The sequence below is a fragment of the Sycon ciliatum genome, chromosome 9, assembly GCF_964019385.1.
Source record: "Sycon ciliatum chromosome 9, ocSycCili1.1, whole genome shotgun sequence".
Lineage (NCBI taxonomy): Eukaryota > Metazoa > Porifera > Calcarea > Leucosolenida > Sycettidae > Sycon > Sycon ciliatum.
Window position 1 is genome coordinate 2,387,290 of NC_088651.1, and position 20,873 is coordinate 2,408,162.

Consider the following 20,873-nt stretch of genomic DNA (forward strand, 5'->3'; position numbering starts at 1 on the left):
AGTGTTGCAAGTGTGGGTACAGCAGCAGAAGAGTGAATGTAACGTTGAAGTGCAGTTTGAGTTTTTGTGGGGAATAACTTAGCATAGGTTTGATCAAGGATGCCTTACTGCACTATCAAACATGACAAAGAGGAAACATGGCTCGAAAAATCCCACTTTAAAAGTTCGATGGAGAGTGTGATAATTCTGGAGAAAGCAGCATCCAGGACTTTGTGCATCATTAGTTGGAAGCAGGGAGTACTGAAGTAGTAAAATATCATAATAATTACTACTCCCTGGTTGGAGATTTGCCATTCACTGATTGATTTTCAGCGTCAAATTAGGGGCGAATTTTGCTCCCCCCCCCCCCCCCATTTCATGGATGGAATAATGTGCATGAAACTTAAAAGGACCAACATAAGTGCATGTACTTTTGTGTGGGGAAAGTCGTGGCACCCCCCTTGATCACTATCCTGGCTACGCCCCTGATCCTCATGACCTATCCCACATTTCACTTGCGAATCTCTAGACAGTGGCAGCAGTTGCAGTGCCACAACACTCAGGCTAGCAGCAGCACCACCACCAACAGCAGCAGCAGTGGTGGTGGTGGCAGCGGTTGCGGTGGCGGTGGTAGGGCGGTAGGAACAGCTTGACTACACACCGTGTACATTACCTGATCCTCAACAACATCTCTAAGTCGCTGATGGTACTCCTTGGTAGCTTCCTCACTCGTCTAATAGATTACAGCACACCCACCCACACATCCACACACAACAGAACAAATTTAATGCATGCAAGCAATCCATCATCAGAGACGCATGGCCCGTCGTTATGTTACCAGGCCCAGTCATCATGACATCATGAATGATGCTTATCAGTTATCACACCACTCGAACATTGCTGTGACATCATCTGCCATGCCAGCTACATCCAGACAAACACATAGCTATAATCAAAAAGCTATAATTCAAAGCCTGATTCAAACCGCAACTTTCACAAGACATGTGTGATCTTCCCAACTGCACTTAGATAAGGAGGAGGAGGAGGAGGAGGAGGAGGGGGGAGTGTGTAAAGAAGTGCACATATCTCCATGCACAGGCGCGTGCTCCAAAGCAGCCAGCCGGTAGCCATGGTTCAGTAATCAGCGAAATACTTTAGAAACATGCTTTTAAAAAGTGTGTGTACCTTTCCAGCGATGTGAAACAAGGTGCGGAACTTGAGAGGGGAATCAGGTGCTGCAGGAAGGACAGGGCAGACAACAGAGAACAGGAAAATACAGTCACACTCGCGAATAGCTACCTCGTGCACAAAAAGTCCCGAATAACAGCGATATCTCCAGACCATGTGACAACTTGATCGTATACGTTTAACCTCACGAACGACGACAACTCACAAGTAACGACACTTCTTTCATGCCCAGTTTGAGGGTTGTCAATCGAAAGGTTGACTGTTCACTAAATGAGACACTTGCTGATCACACCACTGGTTAAGGAGCTTCAGTGCACAAGAACTATAAACTGTTACCGCCACCAGCGTAAAGCTCAGGAACATGCAAACCAAGCTAGGCAAAGGAACTGTATTTTCTGGAGTATATGCCGCACTTTAAACACCCATAGTAGTTCACCCGAAAACAGTCGTTGCCGCTCATATTACGATGGTCAAATGAAGCATGATACACAGGGTGGATGTCTGTCTTTCATGACAAAATATCTGGGCGCAGGTTATACTGCAGCATGGCTTGTACTCAGGAAAACATGGTACCTTTCTTTCCTGCTTCCTCGGCCTTGGCAAAGTTCCCGAGGAAGAACTGGCAGGCGGCTATGTTCACGTAGACATTGTTGTACTTCTCCGCATCGACGGCCAGAAGATCTTCATATATCTATAGGTTCACAGATCACACGCCAAACAATAGAGCACACATGGTATGCAACATAGAACATACACCACACAACAGAAATCACACACACACACACACACACACACACACACACACACACACACACACACACACACACACACACACACACACACACACACACACACACACACACACACACACACACACACACACACACACACACACACACACACACACACACACACACACACACACACACACCATGCAACAGAGCACACACACCATACAACAGAGAACACACACCATACAACAGAGAACACACACCACACAACAGAGCACACACACCACACAACAGAGCACACACACCACACAACAGAGCACACACACACACACACAACAGAGCACACACACACACACACACACACACACACACACACACACACACACACACACACACACACACACACACACACACACACACACACACACACACACACACACACACACACACACACACACACACACACACACACACACACACACACACACACACACACACACACACACACACACACACACACACACACACACACACACACACACACACACACACACACACACACACACACACACACACACACACACACACACACACACACACACACACACACACACACACACACACACACACACACACACACACACACACACACACACACACACACACACACACACACACACACACACACACACACACACACACACACACACACACACACACACACACACACACACACACACACACACACACACACACACACACACACACACACACACACACACACACACACACACACACACACACACACACACACACACACACACACACACACACACACACACACACACACACACACACACACACACACACACACACACACACACACACACACACACACACACACACACACACACACACACACACACACACACACACACACACACACACACACACACACACACACACACACACACACACACACACACACACACACACACACACACACACACACACACACACACACACACACACACACACACACACACACACACACACACACACACACACACACACACACACACACACACACACACACACACACACACACACACACACACACACACACACACACACACACACACACACACACACACACACACACACACACACACACACACACACACACACACACACACACACACACACACACACACACACACACACACACACACACACACACACACACACCACACAACAGAGAACACACGGCCACAGCCGGGTTTACAGTATATCTAATATTGTACAGTGAAAAGCACACTTAAAACGATATCGAATAAGACAGACTACAGTCAAACCTCGTTAGGACGAACACTGATAAGGCGAACTTTCCATTAGTACGAACTAGGGCCAATCCTATGTTTGGCCAGGCATCATATCCAGTCAAAATTATTCGTTTACGACGAACTCCTGTATGGCGAACTTTCGCGAACACGAACTATTTTCAAGTGTGATTTGAATAAAATCAGCGCGTAGTACGAACTTTGGGTGCGTGTGCGTGCGCTGGCTGTCTTTTTTTCTTTCTTTTTTCGATAGCCGGGTCCATACATTGATTGTACGTACATAGATCTACGTAGTAAATCGTAGTAGACGCACTGACGTGCGTGCTTTCTAGGCCAAGCTTCAGAGTACACTGTTCGCGTCGTTGATCGAGTTGTGAAGTGTTTTGTGAAGCAAAGAGCGTTGATCCGTAGAGGGTAGTGGCGTTCCTGCGGACGCGGAAAACTCGGCCTCCACTGGCTCCGACCGAGTCTCACACGAACCGTGAACTTTTTTGTAAAGTATGGATGTTGAGATGCTGTGCTTCACATGCACACTCGTAATCACTCATATTCAATCTATGGTTTATCGTAATGTATTTGTTTGTATATGGAAGCACAGTCACGAATTGTAGCACATTGTCTGTTTCTGGCTTATGCTGAGAATAAATGCTTCCCATTTACCACAGTATGCACCTTCACGTAAATACAATCCATATGATATGCATATAGATTTTTTTGTCAGATCTGGATAAGAAGAACTCCCGATAAGACAAACAAATTTGTTCAGCCCCTTGAAGTTCGTCCTAACGAGGTTTGACTGTACACCAGAGCCAACAGGGTGCATTAACTTATCAGGACTTCACTGCAATGCAATTTTCAATTTGCTTCTTCCAAAACGGGCACTCTCAGTTTTGCTGTCTTGTTAGGCTGTGTTTACATGAAGCGTTTCAACCCGGGTCAGATTTCAACCCGCCATGTGCATGAAATGAATGGCGCGTTTACATGACGCATTGCGCTTGACCCGGGGTGAAATTTCGCCCCTGGTTGATTTCAACCCTCCCCCCAAGGGGAGGGTTGAAATCAACCCGGGTCAAGAAAATCGTACAAACGTACTTCTGTGCGTATCTCGCGCCAGGTTTGAACAGCACTGCAGATGCAAATTTCGCGCGAACGGATTCACGTGACCATACAGGACTGTAGAAGTGGACTTTTGGCGGCATATCAGTATTTGACCCGGGTCAACTGTCTTCATGTAAACGCTCACCTCTTTTGTCTGTCGTACAGACTTTCAACCCGGGCTGAACTCGACCCGGGTTGAAACTTCTCATGTAAAAACAGCCTTACAGCAGCTGTGCCAGCAAACAAATTGCATACCCGGGCCGCATAGTATTTCCGTGTGTAATTCTTCTGTGCCATGTCCATCTTTGTGGTTGCAATACTTGTGTTTCAGACAAGGAGTTTGAAATTTGGCCAGGTTTGACAAGTTTCGAACAGGTATTTCAACGGCCAATGTATGGAAAGGCAGGTCTAAAAGCTAAAATCTTCAAGATGTAAAGGTGGGTTTTGAGCCTAAATCTGGCCAAACACGGCTTTCAAAGTCATCCGGGCTATGGTATATCAATATACGAGTGAATTTTGAGCCTAAATCCGGCCAAACTGGGTTTTCCCTCTGCATGGACTGCAGTATGCTGTACCTTCAGTGCTTTGGCGTAGTCAGTCAGGTGGAAGTATGCATAAGCAAGCCATAGATCCTGGTCAGGAGCCGAGCGGTTCAGGCTCTTCTGAAACTCCAGCAACGTCACAGCTCCTGTACCAGTCAGGATGAGAGAACCAACACACACGCACGTACACACACACACACACACACAAACACACAAACGCACACACACACACACACACACACGCACACACACACACACACACACACACACACACACACACACACACACACAAAACACAGCACAGAAGTCATTGACTAGACCTTTCGTACCATTACTCTTCAAGTCAAATACGGTGCTGATTAAAGCTGCAGCAAATAGGTCCTTGTACATGTTTTGGTCTGCTTCCCTTCAACCAAAAATCTATTCAAGACAACAGAATACAGATGTTTGCAAAACACACTCTTGACTCTTCTTGCCAAGTTTTTGCGAAGGAAATTTGAGTTTCAAAACAATCCACTGCATGAGAAGAGCTGCTACTGTGTTGACGTACATAGAGTGACTAGCAAATGAAGTGCCACGTTTCATGCCATTACACCCAAAATGAATGGACCCTCTCAAAAAAATATGACCGATTGCATTGTTCATACGTATTTGTTGCCATTACCTAAAAGATCAAAGTGTCGGAAGCCTAGGCGTGTGAGCCCAAGACTTGGAAGTTCTAGATGATCCTGGGTCTCACACACACACATTCAGTGCGAAGATCGGTAATGACTGATGAAAGTAAGTAAGTCAATTATCGTGTCCGTTCGCTCAATGGCTGATAGCACGTGTTTTTAAGCAGTCCTGCCCCATGGGCGATTGCAACAGACAGCCTGGGAGCAAGAGGGACATTGTTTGAATTTGTTTCACCTCCACCAACACATACCCCCCCCCCCCCCCCTGATGACACAACTCCCTACTACTGAGGTATCACAGTTTAAAAGAACATCTTGTAGGAATAGATGAGAAAAGGCCAGTCTGACCCACAAATACTGTCACCACCAATTCATGTATTATTTCCTTTGGAAACAGTGTAGTTCTTCCCCTGGCATAGGGGGATGGATGATGTCTCTCCAGATGTTCCCGTTTCCGAAGCCCGGCTTGTTACCCAAAAATCACGAAAAATCAAAATGCTCAGAATCGCTCATCGATGGCTCGAATGAAAGGTAATGGTCCCAAATGTCTATCCCGAAAATCTGAGCGAAATTGGATCAGCCGTTCTCAAGTTATGGGCCTTCAAAGTGCGCAGCGCAGTGCAATATTTGAATTTTTGAATTTCAAAGAAATTGAGCTGTCATTTCACAGTGCTTCCCCACTTTCCTGTCAGTTTGATGTGGGTAGCCTTTGGGTTTTGCTGAAACTGGGATTCTGTAGACCCACCAGGTGGGTTTGGAGTAGCGAACTGCCGGGGTTGAGAAGTCAGGGCCGCGCACGCCAGGAGTGGACATGATCTCATGTCGACAGGGAGTAGTAAATTTTTTATTACTCAGGGCTGAGATCGAAAAAAATTCGAAACTGAATGTTTTTGAAATAATTTGAGTTGAGTATCGCATCTGTCCTAGTCTAGTATACCAATTGAATAGTCGATTGTTGCCTTGATCAAGAACTCTTTGGTGATGGGGAACAAGAGTAAAGGCCGAGGTCGCAAGCGAAAGAGAGTCTATCGCGGGAATCAGCACAAAATTCAGGAGGTATTGCAGGAAGTGATGGCCGAAGAAATTGCTGTTGTGGAAGAGAACGAGCCTGGGGATGATCTCGTCGTTGCGCAAGCCTCTTCATCAGATGATGGAGATGATGACGAGGCTACTGACAGCTCATCAAGCGACACTGAGTCTGATTCCGAGGAAGACACACATGTCACCCGTGAACTTACTGGAAATCGCATCATTGACATTTCTTGTTTGGACGAATTGCTGTCAGAGGTTGCAGTCTGCTCTAACTGTCGAAAAGGGCAACTTACTCTGCAAGAGAGCGAATGTGTAGGACTTGTGCCAATGTGGATCATGAGTCTTGGAGTGTGATACGTGCAATGTGAGAACTGAAATGGCCATGGGCAAGAAACCTGACCAAGCGAAATTCTTTGACATCAATCGTCGGTCAACACTTGCCATGAGGTTGGTGGGACGAGGACGGGACGCACTGGACAATATTTGTGCAGTTCTTGATCTGCCAGGGCCTGTTGCCAAGCTAGCATCCGACCGCCACAACTCTGCCTTGCACTTGGCTGCAGAGGAAGCAGCACATGAGAGCATGACCCGTTGGGCCAAGGAATTGCGCGACCGCAGGCTGGCCGACGGCGTGGACCGTCCCCGAGACGTCACCATCACAACCGATGGAACGTGGATGCGCCGAGGTCACTCATCCCTCTATGGTGTTCAGACAGTGATCTCATTTGACACCAAGAAGGTTTTGGACATAGAAGTGCTGTCCAGGTCCTGCCCAGTGTGCGTCAACAGGCATGCGAGACTGGAAGCCGGAACCCTGTCACAGGCAGATTATGCTGCCTGGTAGGTCACCCACCAAAATAGCTGCCAACGCAACACTGATGTTTCCTCTCCTGCAATGGAGACTGCTGCAGTCCGTAGTTTGTACGTACATCGGTGACGGGACAGCAAAGGCTACAAAGCTGTTGTAGATGACAAGCCATATGGTGAGGTGCCCGTCATCAAAGAGGAGTGCGTGGGCCATGTGCAGAAGAGACTAGGAAAAGGTCTCCGTGACTTGAAGCAACGTCTAGGGAAGGACAAGCTTGCTGATGGGAAGTCAATCAGTGGGAAGGGTCGCCTAACCGACAAGCTCATCGATTCGCTGCAGAATTTTTCCGGTATGGCGATTCGGCAGCATGCAGGCAATGTCACTGAAATGGCACGGGCCATATGGGCCTCCCTCTGCCACAGAGCATCCTCAGATAGCCATCCCCAACACGAGTTCTGCCCACCTGGCTTAACATCCTGGTGTAAGTGGCAGCAGGTGAAAGCTGGGAAGCCAGGGCCCTACATTCACCACGGCACCATTCCACCTGCCGTCATAGAGGTGATGAAGCCAGTGTACCATCGACTGACCGACCGCCCTTTACTTGATCGCTGCGCGCGGGGGGCCACACAGAACATCAATGCGTCCTTTAACGGCACGGTGTGGCACCTTTGTCCCAAGGAGACTTTCTGCAGTGCTGCCACAGTGAAGACTGCTGTCAATCTGGCTGTTGTGATCTTCAATGACGGCTATGAGAAACTCCAGGAGATACTACAGCGCATGCAGTGTTCCCCGCAGTCAGCAAACAGCCGACAGCTGGCCATGGGGGACATAAGGAAGGTCTACCATGCCCGGAGGAAGTCTTCGGATGAGCAAAAGTCGAAAAGGAAAAGGCGCAGGGCGGTCAGGAAGGGCTTGGCAGATGCTGTGAGCCAACAAGAAGGCACCACTTACGAGGCTGGTGGCTTCCAACTGTGATTTTGACTGTGATTTTTCTCTTTTTTTCTCACCATTCCGCAAGATTTTGGTACAGCATAGCTGCAGAACGGCTTGTCATAGACACATAATCTATAGCATTTTTCGTATCTACTGAATCTCAGGAAGTTCGCAAACCTCCAACATTTACAATAGTAAACCAAAATATTGACATTTCAGTCCATCCAACGTTGTTCATCAAGACCGTTCGTTTTCGCACTTCTAAGTTCTGCAGCTTCCCCTCAAAATACCTGATATCAATCCCTTGTTTTTTTGAGGTTTGTCATGGCGAGCGAAACTGAAATACCACTTCTCCGAGGGGATATTGCGCTGCTTGGCCTCTCTACCACTTTAGCACTGAGTACGTTGGAGAGTGATAGAGAGCGATAAAACGGAGCAGCGAGCCCACACAATGAGCGAGTGAACAAGGAGCTGCTCCGATCGCACGGCTCAATGAAAATAATTCTGAACTCAAGTTCTTGTTCAACCTGCGCAAAGCCCAGATTCGAATGTTGATGACCATGCATTCTTTCAGAAGTCTGCAGTCCGATGCGAGTCTCGTGGCTAAAGAAAGTCGACTGGACTTGCTAGCCGCTGCCGTTCAGTGCTGGTATCCATTAGAGAAAATGGAATCAGTTTGACTGTGCCTTTACTCCTCGTTTCGCGGAGTTCTGGAGAGCGAAGATGAAACCAGGGAGTCGTAAAATATTTTTCACGACTCCCTGGTGGAAACGAGTAATCGCCATCGCGGCGGATTACGCAGCTTGAAAGCAAACTTACTTGAACGACGGCGACATCAAGCGGAGTGTGATCAAAGAAGCCGAGGCAAGGCTGAAACGAGCTGAACAACGACTCGAGATGACGACTCGCGTATAGCAGATGACGACTCGCATGCAGCAGATGACGACAGCGACGCAGGTCAAAAATGAATCGAGCGAAAGCGACGCAAACTGAACTCTCTGCTCATTCCGCCAACAGTTTCTCTTGTAAAGACGCTGTACATAGGCTGAATCACCTTCGTCCAGTGATTTGCAGTCGATACAAACTGTTCTTGACCTTTTCTAAGCGTTTTCATATCCATCAAAATCCATCACGAAGTTTTTGTTAACGGAGGAAGAAAGGGTTACTTTGGAACAATGTGTGATATCTTGTGACCAATTCTGTGACTTGCAGCCTGCACCGAAATATGCGCGTAGACGCAAAAAGAGAGAACTCTCAGTATACACGCGTCGTTTAGCTTGGATTTTCACAACGATAGTGTCATTCTGGTCTGGCAACTGTGAGGGAACTGTGCCCAAGATTTGAACGGATTCCCATAACCCATTCCAAAGTTAAGGGTGTTTTTCTGCGCCAAACCATGGTTTGGGTAGGCTGCCACCTTTAAAATAGTTTGGTTTTGCTTTTTGAATAGTTCTTCGCCTCACCAGTATAGTCCCGTCCTTCAATGAAGTCCATCAGTTTGGGGAAGGATTTCTGCTTCTTCTTCCCCGCCTTGTTGACTTTCCTCTCAGTGCCTCCGGCGCCACCGTTGGCACTCGGGTCCGGCTTTGACCGTGACATCAACTGCAGCATACAAACAAGAAGAATATCGGTGTACAGAAAGAAGTTGTATTTCTCGCCGGCCGAGCGCAGCGAGATAGGCGAGAAATGATTTCTCGCGAAACGAAACATTTTCAGTAGCAAATATGGCATCTGGTGTGTTTAGTCACATCTGGCTGCCGCCAACTACCCTTCACTTTGTGTGTTGTCGCTATTGCTGTCTATGTCTCTGTGTGTGCCAGTATATGTGGAGCGAGAAAACAGTTCATGATATGGCTTTCAAAATAGCATGAGTTTAATCCACATGGTCTTGGTTTAGATTTCGGCTTTTCATTTGAACTTTGGAGTTACCTGTTGTTTTTGACTTGCTGCAGTAAAGGAGTGCAAAAAAGTGTAAAAAAGTGAGAAAAAAGATAAATATACTGATGTGGACATTGAAGTCCGTTGAGAAGTCAAGCTGCCACGGGGCACTGGCCTTGCAGCCGCGAGCACTGCTGGTCTACTTATACAGTGTGTGTGTGTGTGTGTGTGTGTGTGTGTGTGTGTGTGTGTGTGTGTGTGTGTGTGTGTGTGTGTGTGTGTGTGTGTGTGTGTGTGTGTGAGAGAGAGAGAGAGAGAGAGAGAGAGAGAACCACAGTGCGTGTACGCGCTGAGGCAGTGCGGGCGCCGACCTTGGTCATTCCACAGGATTTCAATGAGCCCAGCAGTAGCCTTCACACTTTCATGCAGGAGTGGGGAGAGCACGAGTCGGTTGCTCAGCTTGAGGATGAAAAAACGTTGTAAAAGGCTCATTATACGAGTGCCGACCTCTTCACCCAGAGGCTGTACCTGGTGGGATTCGTCTTGTGCTCTTTCAACGTCAAGTCCAACAGGTGCCTACACAGTGGTTTGAAATCTATCACACAGTTTTACGCTTGAGGACCCCGCACGCACCCCCCCCCCCCCTTCTGCGTGGCCGCACCAATGTTGAATACCTTCCGACGCCCCTGTGGCCACTTTTAAGGGAGATTATTACACGTGAGGGAATTACCCCCCCCCCCCCCCACACACACACACACACATACACCTCCACTCTCCACTACATACACATCATGGAGCACAAGCTTGGTTGAACACTCAGACATGCCAACACAAAAATGGGCAAGTGTGGCTGTTTTCAGCCTATCAGTATCTAGAGTTCTAGAGTTCTGGGTAGGATTCAGTACAGAAATCCAACAAAACACCAGCACACACACACACAAGTCAACAGAGGCAGGTCTTAGTCCAAATATAACACATGAAAGAGCATACAAAGTACAGGATAGCGTGCAGACTCCAATTCCAAATTATATTTCATAGAAAAGCACATTTTGATGTGAAAAGTATTGGCCAATGGGAAAATCTATTGCTCTTTACACCCTATTACTATTAGATAAGAAATTCATGAAGCGATTCATTGTGTCCATCCGGCCGTAGTTGCGTTCATGTTAACAACACATGGAACGCACCACAATAACAAACTTGACACACATGCACAATGGCTAGAGATCTCCTGGCTCAAAGGAAGTACATTAGAGAATGGAGCTCACCGCACATGAACCTGCTGGTGTATTAGGTGAATGCACCGCTGTACACTACAGAAGCTGCATGTACCACTTATACTACTAGCCTAGATGTCATGTGTACAGGCATAGCTACGGATGGTTGGCAGTGGTGCCACTGTGCGGCGCCACAGTTTAGAAAAAAACCCACAGCAGTTAAAATACGTACATATCTTATTCACGCTGGGCAGCTTTAGTACATTAGCCACGTCTTCACCGTCGCAATGTGGTCTTCACTGTGTCGTGCGCACGCTGCGCCGTGGTTTAGCAAAGCACCACGGCAGTTCAACACGGTCGTGTCTTGTTCACACTGGGTAGCTTAGCACACTAGCCATCTCCTCACCGCCGCAGTGTGGTCCTCACTATGCGCGGGTCGGAAAAGCTTGGCCGGACGCTTGTCTCCTTGCACACATGCCCCACTGCCCGGCCGATTCTTTGCTCTACTGTTATTGCCTCATGCTTGATTGCGCCACAATCATGCTTGGAGTTGAGTGCCGAGAGTAGATGTCGTTCTTCAGAGTGTGTGGCTTCAAGATGTCCACGACAAGGCTTTCTCTGGATTTCCTGGACTCTGACAACAAACCAATGTGGATAGTGTGGAAAGTCTGATGTCTCCACTGTGTAGTCATCGCTGCCGCTGTCGACGTTGCTGCTGCTGTCAAGCTGTTGCTGCTGGACGGGCATCTGGATTGCTTTGCTGCTCTCGCTCTCGGACGCCGGCGTGTTTGGAGGACACAGGAGGGCTGTAACGGGTGACGGTGGCCGGAGGTCACAGCGTGGAAGGTGCTTGTGTTTCGCAGCCCTCTGCTGCTGATGTGTCAGTGCACCACCGATAGTGTCTTCAGCACATGCAGGTTTGATGACTGGCGCTGAATTGCATGCATTAGCACAAGGTGGTTGGCCTCCTGATTGAGCATTGCCTGGTGCGCATGATTCGCGAGTAGTTGATGGGAAGGGGGCTTTCCCCTGCGACTGTTTCGGTGCCTTTCCGGCCAAATTGCTCATCTTGTGTACATTCCTCTGTGGACCCCCTCGGGCATCGCTAGTTAGCGGTGAGTCTGCTGTCTGCTCTGAATCGCCTGCGGTCTCATGCTGCCCTGGCAACGCTCGATCCAACGTGGCCAAAACATCGCGCAGTATGAGTGAGGTTCGCACAGGTGGACTCGCAGTCAGCGCCGCAGAGCCGACAACCTCTGGACGTCGCATATCCTCAGCTGCTATGGCAACCAGCGGTTTTTCTTCAGCGACTGGCCGTAAGTACTGCTTGAGATCCGTCGACGCACCAGCAGTCTGACTATCATGTCCCGATTCATTATGGGTGTGCTGCCTGTCGCCTTGCATACAGTGAGCCGCATCATTGGCATGAGCGTGTGAGCCGGGTAGTGACCGCACGCTTGAAGCAACCATGTTCGGGGTTATTTCGATTGGCGATCGCTCGTCTTCTTCCACGGGTGGTGGCGTGACAACAACGATACACGTGCGGCTCAGCTCCGGGTCGAGATGCTGGGACTGCGGACCCTCTGCACTTGTCGCTGCTATCAGCGCAGGTAACGCGGGCAGGGATTTCGGCCGGACTTTGCGGCTGGTTCTTGGTGACGGACTGCGCTGCTTCTGTGCAACGCTCCTACACTGCTCATCTGCGTCCGGCGTCGATGGTGAAGAGCTCGATGGACTTCCACAACACCCAGTGGTCCTGTTTGCAATAGGTTTGTTTCTAGTAACAACAGCCAGTTCCGAAGAGTCACTGCCCAGTAGAGACAAAGAGTCGAAGAATCCGTTCTGCCCTTCCGATGAGCCACTTGTTGTGGAACGTTCCCTAGGTGGCGATGAGAATGACTCGCTGGCGCACCACGAACGTTTTGTACCGCAGTTGGTCTCCATTGAGTCGGGCGGGTCGTCTCCCGATGGCATGCTATCGTCGCGTTGCTGCCACTTGCGGTAGCGCAGCAGTGCAGGGTCGTTACGGTAGACGTTCTCCACGGCCACGAGCGTCGGCAGGTGAGACAGCAACCCGGTCGCTACGGTGATGAGATGTCTAAACCACTGTAGCTGTGGAGAAGGCGGCACAAAAGAGTCAGCGTCTGATCCGGGGCTTGTATGCTTCTCTAACTCGGGCATTGCCCGCAGGAGCGACTGAAGCTGCTCCAGCAAACATCGCACCTCGACAAGGTGGTCAGTATTCATTGGTTCTGGACCGGCCGTGGACTCTCGACCAGTGTGATCTTTACAGGGCTGTCGGCGCATTGGCGGAGATGCCGCTTCACTGCTGCCTGGAGCCAGTGACGTCGATGCATCCAGTGAGCTCAGCGGTTGTGTAGCAGTGGCACTGTGACATGCAGCAGCAGCCCTGCCGGGGTGTTGTGACGTTGTCTGGATCGTCGGCTCTTGACTCGACATGACCTGCTGGTCTGGCTGGTCCGGCTGCCGGACTTGGCCGACACGACAGAGCGACGTCATACTGCTAGCGTGTGATGCGCCATGTGTGTCGTGCACAAGCCGTCCACTGCTGTTTAAATCAGGATGACTGCGGCTGCTAGTGCTAACTTGGCAGTAGGTGCTGTTGCCGGCAGTGACGGTGGTGGAGGTCGCCGCCATGAGGTGTACGGGTGCAGGATTTATGTAAGCTAGGACATCAGCTGATTCAACTGGCAGATAGGCAGCCAGTGATGGCGGACGGGTCGTTGAGGAATCTCGACGAGCTCCACTCCGATCCAAGCTCTCGCACTGTATGCTGCTTTGCGCCGAGTGCTGCCGTGTGCGAGACTCCCACCGTCGCCCGTGCAGTGTTGGTGACTCTGGAGAAGAGTCGAGCGCGTCTTCGCTGCCCGGCGATTCCAGATCGACGGTTTCCGTGTACTCTTCATCCGTGAGAGGTGGAGACCGCCGACCCACCTCATCATCATCACACTTAGTGTGGCCATTGCTTCTGCAGTGACCGCTGTCTGAATCGTCGTCATCGGGGAAGAACTTGCCGAGCGGCGTTCCCGGCGTTGTGGCTAGTTTCCGCTGCCTGAGAAACGCACTGCCACCGGACATAACCTCCTCGTCGACGGACTTGAACTCCGGATGGCGTCGTCTGGCCAGCAGCTGACGACGTCCCTGTTCCGTCCACAGCGTTCCAACATCCATCTTCGACTGTTCAGGAGACCTCGCTGAGCCCTTGACCTTGGGGGACGGAGGTGTGATAGCCATCTTCGATTGTTCCGGAGACGACGCCGAGAGCTTGACTTTGGGGGATGGAGGTGTGATGGCGTTGGCTTGAACATGTTCAGCTGCATTGTCTGTATCGGCTGCGGGTATCAGTACGTCTTTGCCCTGAACCTCTATCGCACACTGTGCGGCGGACAGCATCATGTCGTACCCAAAAGTCTCGGCGTTGCTTTGCGTCGAGTGCAGGCTGGGTTTTCTCAGCGAATTACAACGAGCACTCGCAGCAGCAGCATCTCCAGAAGCCATGCTACTAAGAACAGACGCTTGTCTCCCGTCCCCGTCCATGCTCAGCGATGTCTGGAGCGTGGCGAACAGGCGGCGCATGCGGTCGATGGCCACCTTCGATTCCATCGCCGCCGGCGTCCCCGGCGTGGTGGGCTCCGACGGAAGCCTGGGCTCGCGCAGGTCAAACGTAGCTATGGCAACAGGACGCGAGCGGCGTTTAGTCTGCGCCACACATTGCTGCCGTGCGTGTGACCCAGCGCTGGTGTTGGTGTACTCTTCCTCATCATCTACACTGTAGAAGTGACGTAGCTTCATCGAGTTTGCCGATCGGAGGCCCTTGACGGGCGGGAGAGAGGGATCCGCTGCTACTATGCTCGGCTGCCTGGAATTACTACGGAGACTGCCCTGTCTTCCACTCGTTGATTCAGCGTTCTGATCCAGAGTGGCTTGCTTGGTGAGGATTTCTGCAACGCGGATGTCCAGCTCTTCTCGCAGCGAGTCCAGAAGCGACGGCTCCTGGGTCATTGAGGTTTGGAAGACGGTGCGCGGACTCCACTGGGCCGAGCCGGGTGTAATAGGTACGCGCAGGAGAGGTAGCCGTGGCCTGCTTCCCACCACCTTCGACGCCATTGGCATTGAGGTGCACGGCTCGGAATGACGACGCGCTTGCTTGGACGGCTGTACCGTCCGCACAGCTTCCAGGTCTTCGCAGAATGTCACGGACTTCTTGCTGTATAAGTCCTTGGGACGTGCTGTCCGTCGACGACGCGAGTCGGCTTGATCATGCAGTGCAGCGTCATCCCTAGACACACTACAGTCATCTCTGCTGCTGTCCCCACCAACACCACCGGCACCAAGTCCAACTTCACTGCTCTGAGCAACATGCGAGCCGCTCAATGCTGCAGGGATGGCAGCCCGTCGATGACAGAAGTCGGCTTGATCATGCAGTGCAGCGCTATCCATAGACACACTACAGACATCTCGGCTGCTCTCACCGCCACCACCATCTGCACCAACGTCCACTTCACTGCTCTGAGCAACATGCGAGCTGCTCAATACTGCAGGAATGGCATTCTCCTGGCACGCCACTGGTGACTTGGCTGCAATAGGAGCAGGGACACTGCTATTCTCCTTGTCACTAGGTTTCATTGGAGACGTGGTATGCGCACTGGATATCTTCGACTGTGCACGTTGAGACCAAGAGCTATTGTCAACAGGGCTGGTTCGTCGACCTGAGCCTTCCGGCAGTTTCACATCAGAGCAGAGGATTCCGGTCTTACTGGGTGTTTGTGACTGCACAAAGCTGTCCACCGAGTGGCATTTCCGCTTCATCATGCCGGATTTGTCGCGGTTGAACGGCGAGTATTCTATGATGCTTGGTAAAGTGTTCGCAATGCTCGCACGTCTGGCTTGTCGACTCTCGTCGGCCTTACTTTCCGCAGATCGATGCCCTCTGTCGGGTGTTCGCTTTGTGGCAGGCACACTCATTTCTCGTGCGTCTTGACAAGGTGTTGGTTGAGCCCCGCTGTCGTCCAGTGTATGATCGTGTTCGGTGGCTGATAGCTGTTTGCTACTTGTCACGTCAGCACTATTGCATAGTAGTTGAACCGCAGCTTGAGACAGCACATCGTGTACTGGGTTACCGGACGTCTTCGTACCAGAATTGCCACCTGCCCGACTGGTCATCGTTGCACCAGACCCCGTGGTGCGCGGTGATCGTTTCGCCTCGTGTGGCTGCACAGCCGGCAATGCAGTGTGGGTGTCATGATGCGGAGAGTGTGACACCTCACGCTGCCTGTCCATGCAATCCGATTTGCTGGTACTGCCTACGGGCATCTCATTGCGGCTTGTATGGCAATCTGATCCAGCAAACTTCCCTGGTAGGGCTGACTCGGGCGGCAAGTTCAACCGCTTCAGCTGGTTCGGCTTTGGTATTCGCTCGCTGCGCTGATGCGACAAACCGTCTTCAGCAGAAGACACCGCTGATCTCTGTGCTGGCGAGTTTGTAACTAGTTGCGGGGAGTTCTTCGGGACATTGCTCGTCCCTGGCAATCCGTACCCAGGGATTTCACTAGGTTTTCCTGCGTCATCTTTCATATCCCCAGTAACATGGTCGGCCTTATTGCCTGCGGATGGGAGCTGCTTCGGCCTCCTGTTCTCGTCATTGCAACCCTGTCGTGGGTGATCATGGCGTGCCGATCGCCGTCTATTCCACTCTCCGTCGTTTGTCTTATCGGCCTTGTGAGATACGGAACTCTCCGACTGTACAGGACTGTTGGATGAATCCAGCTGTGTCAGCCTGTTATGCTCCGACGACACAGGCAGTTCGTGTTGGCCGTGCTCGGTGACAGCCTCCCGTGGTGCAGCACGCTTTGCTCTGGCTTGGGAGAACACAGTGGAATGCTTTGCGTCTTGCACAGCGGCGCCACTTGCCTCTCCAACCGCATGCACTTGGGTTGGCACATGCGGAGTCCTGGGTATCTGACGTCTACTCGCGTTCGCTGTTCGGACGTCAGCAAGGGAGGTTGTCTTCATCTGACGCGTCATATCACGCACGACATCGCTACTGTCTATACACTGCCCTCTTCTGTCGTTATGACAGGGCTCTGGCTTCACTAGTGATGTCGTCACGGACCTTCTAGAGTGTCTGGTGTCGGGTAGATTTACTTCATCGAACCGTCTCGGTGCTAGCCAATGGCCCAGCACTGGTGTTGGCTTTGCTCGCGGTGTAGTCAAATCCACCAACTCCTGCAGCAAGCTCTTTTCCTGCTTGCCCTGCAGCGATCGAGAGCGTGCGACACTGCTAGGTCTGGGCTCCCTCCGGCCGCTCACCCGCTCAGCCATATCTTCATAAGGCTTTTCAGCCGGCACCTGCAGAGCTTTCACTCACGTTCTACCCACGTGGTGCTTGCTTGTTACACAAACTGTCACTGTGTGGCCAGCACACGAGTTCTTCGCTGGCTCTGTAACTTCACTACTGCGCTACTGCCTATCTACTTTGCTGAGACAAAGTGCACTTTTTTTCCTACTGAAGAGTCGACGAGAAGACGTCTACTTCAATAGGAAGGAAAAATATGAGAGAATCCTGTGCGTTGTCTTTATGCAGTACAAAGGTATCAACAGGAACAGCTGGGATGTCCAGTGTGGGCTTCTCACATGATGTGTTTCATGACTGACGATGCCAAGTCTGCCATTAGTGACAGATCTCTCACACTCAGACATCCAGACCCCCCCCCCCCAAAACACACACAGATTTGCCACCGCCGGAGTCACACCTCGACTCGAGAATCAACACGCGGTCAATGTAGCACGGCGTACAGAGACAGGGTATCAACAAGGGCATTGTTCTTAGCCTTATCACACAGCATAGTATGTGACAATGATAATCCTTTGAAGGCAGTGATACGATAAAAATAACATCACTTGTGATGTGACTGTACATCACAGTTCACACCCATCACACACTGGGGAAAAGTCTGCACATGTTGTGTTACCACTGGCTACACAGTTGAGAGACACAACCGGCACAATAGGTAGTATTTACCTATTGTCGCATGGCCTTGCACCTATCCACAAACTGGCAGCACTTGTTTTTGAGAGAGAGAGAGAGAGAGAGAGAGAGAGAGAGAGAGAGAGAGAGAGAGAGAGAGAGAGAGAGAGAGAGAGAGTGAGTGAGTGAGTGAGTGAGTGAGTGAGTGAGTGAGTGAGTGAGTGAGAGTGAGTGAGTGAGAGAGAGTGAGTGAGTGAGAGAGAGTGAGTGAGAGAGAGAGAGAGAGAGCCGTCAGCTGAGGGATACCCTGGTAGCTCAAAGATAGTGAGAGTCTCTCTTTCACAATTTGCCTGCTCCTCCCCCTCCCGCCGCCACCACACACTTCTGAACCATGCCAGGACAAAAATGGGCGATGTATGGCGGACAGGCTATTATGTCAAACTTTTAGACTTGCCCAATGGTTGCAGTCACATCTGACCAGTGCCACGGCGCTCTGGGACTTTGATGGTGGGGCGGAGAGAGTCCCCATTGATTCGTCGACCGTAAAAAACAACAAGCAGTGTTATTTGTAAAAAGAGTTCGAGGAAACTCAAAGCAAACGTCATTCAATGCACTAGCATCACTGACTCACCATCTTGATGTTGGAGGTTTGCACTCTGCGGGTCTTCGGCGCAGGGAATAGCTAACTAGGCGTGTGGGAGTCGCACCCGGGCTCCTCTTGCCCCGTTCGTTTCTCAGTCCGCCGATCTTAGAACTCTCTCCAATGCTCACAGTCACAGCTTCAGCGACAACTCTCGCCCCGTCACCTAACAAACTGGGTTGGTGCCGAAGAACGAACGGAGCGGATTCGACGCTACACACAACACGTACGACTGCTGCTGTAAACCTTTCTCAAGACAATGGACGCTCGCTGTCCAACGAACGGCCACGGACACAGCAACCGAGTAGTTTAGAGTAGAGAGGCAATGGGAGTGGGCTCGCTCAGGTACTCCGGAACACTGTACCCTTTTCTTTTCTAAACGACACTGTCGACAGCATTACATGAACTGACATTTTTCCAAGGTTGTCGTCACCACCATGCAACCGGTAACTGTACTGATCGACAACTGAGTAAAAGAATGAAGCCTCGAGTGAACGGGGATATTGTGATGCAGCCCAAGTCCGTTGAAAAAAAGGATTACAAGCGGAGCCTATGCCTATGGCTGTCGCCGTGTAGGCTGTGGCCTAGCGCGCGGCTAGACGGTCTAGCGGCCTGGTGGTGGTAGCCATAGATTAGTGCAGTGAGGCCAAGCGTAGCCTACGCGGCGGCGTAGGTGTTTCGCCGTAGCGGTCGGAGCGTCGAATCTTCACGATGCACGATGTTCAGGTAGATCTACGGCAACGCGAGGCGGCCGAGCTAGGCCATGGCGCCAGCGTCGAGTGCTGAGCTCACAGGAAACCATGGAAACAAGCGTACCTGTTCCTGAGCTGATTTTGTTCACCATGCATGGCATGGACTTGGTTCACACGGTTCTTACCATCTCGCGGTGTAGCCAGGCCAGGCTGCATGGTAGTGTGTGCTGCAGGTCTACAAGACCACAATGTCATACATGTACTTGTACACCCACATAATACTAGTTCTATGATTGTATTTTATCACTCCCTTACTGGCCTTAGATTTTTGCCATACCTAAGCAGTCAAATATTCCTGCATATTTCACTCCTTAGGGCTATATTGACCGCTTATATTTGACTCCTTTTTAGCGATTGAACACGTGCTTTGGTCAGTCGTGATAAATCTAATATTGACTTCGTACTTGGTCAGTATACATGTAGGAAATAAAAGGCCTCGTAAAAGACCTCAGTTCGCCTCAGTCTTTTACTCGGCTTTCATTTCCTATACTGACCTCGTACTCAGTCAATATTAGATACGTAATGACTGATGTACTAATCGACAATCCCACACATGCTCTGCCTCATCATCAGCTCATGACATGTGGTCTTGTAGTTCTAGACGACTGGTCTTTGTAGATTACAATGTCGACCAGATCTGCTTTTGTCTTTTGAACGATTTACTGGCAAAGTACATGTAATTGTGTGGGTGACACACGAATACATGTACTACAGTGCTTGATGGAAAGTTAGTTAGTTCTAAGATACCACTACACTCTACAGAATTAATATCTTTGGAGAATGAGGGATGAAAACAGTAGCCTGCCATACAGCATTGCGTGGTCGGTTACGAAGAGAGCCGCACCATACTCCAACATCTCAAAGCGCTGCAATCTCTGTTTGATCGAGAAACCGAAGATTGTTTGAGCCGATTAAACCCCACGCTAGGCATATGCAGATAATGCCGGCAGAAAAATTGGCAGAATTCGGTACTTTTCCTGGTAAGTTTCATGCATGTTTGGTATGTGGATAAAGAAATGGAGCAGAATTCGAGGAATTGCCCGCCATAAGGTTTGTATGGTTCTGCCAATTAA

The 20,873-nt window shown here is 50.3% G+C and overlaps 1 protein-coding gene across 1 annotated transcript in view; it reads right to left on the reverse strand.

Moving 5' to 3' along the window:
• LOC135825006 (intraflagellar transport protein 56-like) overlaps nucleotides 1-19,519 on the reverse strand; it is a 37,229-nt gene extending 17,710 nt beyond the window's left edge. The window contains exons 1-6 of the mRNA XM_065337740.1: nucleotides 19,040-19,519; nucleotides 9,789-9,927; nucleotides 4,912-5,024; nucleotides 1,741-1,858; nucleotides 1,165-1,214; nucleotides 653-712 (exon numbers count right to left, since the gene is read on the reverse strand). Coding sequence (XP_065193812.1) covers nucleotides 653-712; nucleotides 1,165-1,214; nucleotides 1,741-1,858; nucleotides 4,912-5,024; nucleotides 9,789-9,927; nucleotides 19,040-19,042 — 483 coding nt within the window. The 5' untranslated portion in view covers nucleotides 19,043-19,519. The remainder of the gene's footprint in view (nucleotides 1-652; nucleotides 713-1,164; nucleotides 1,215-1,740; nucleotides 1,859-4,911; nucleotides 5,025-9,788; nucleotides 9,928-19,039) is intronic.
• Between the last annotated feature and the right edge of the window lie 1,354 nt (nucleotides 19,520-20,873).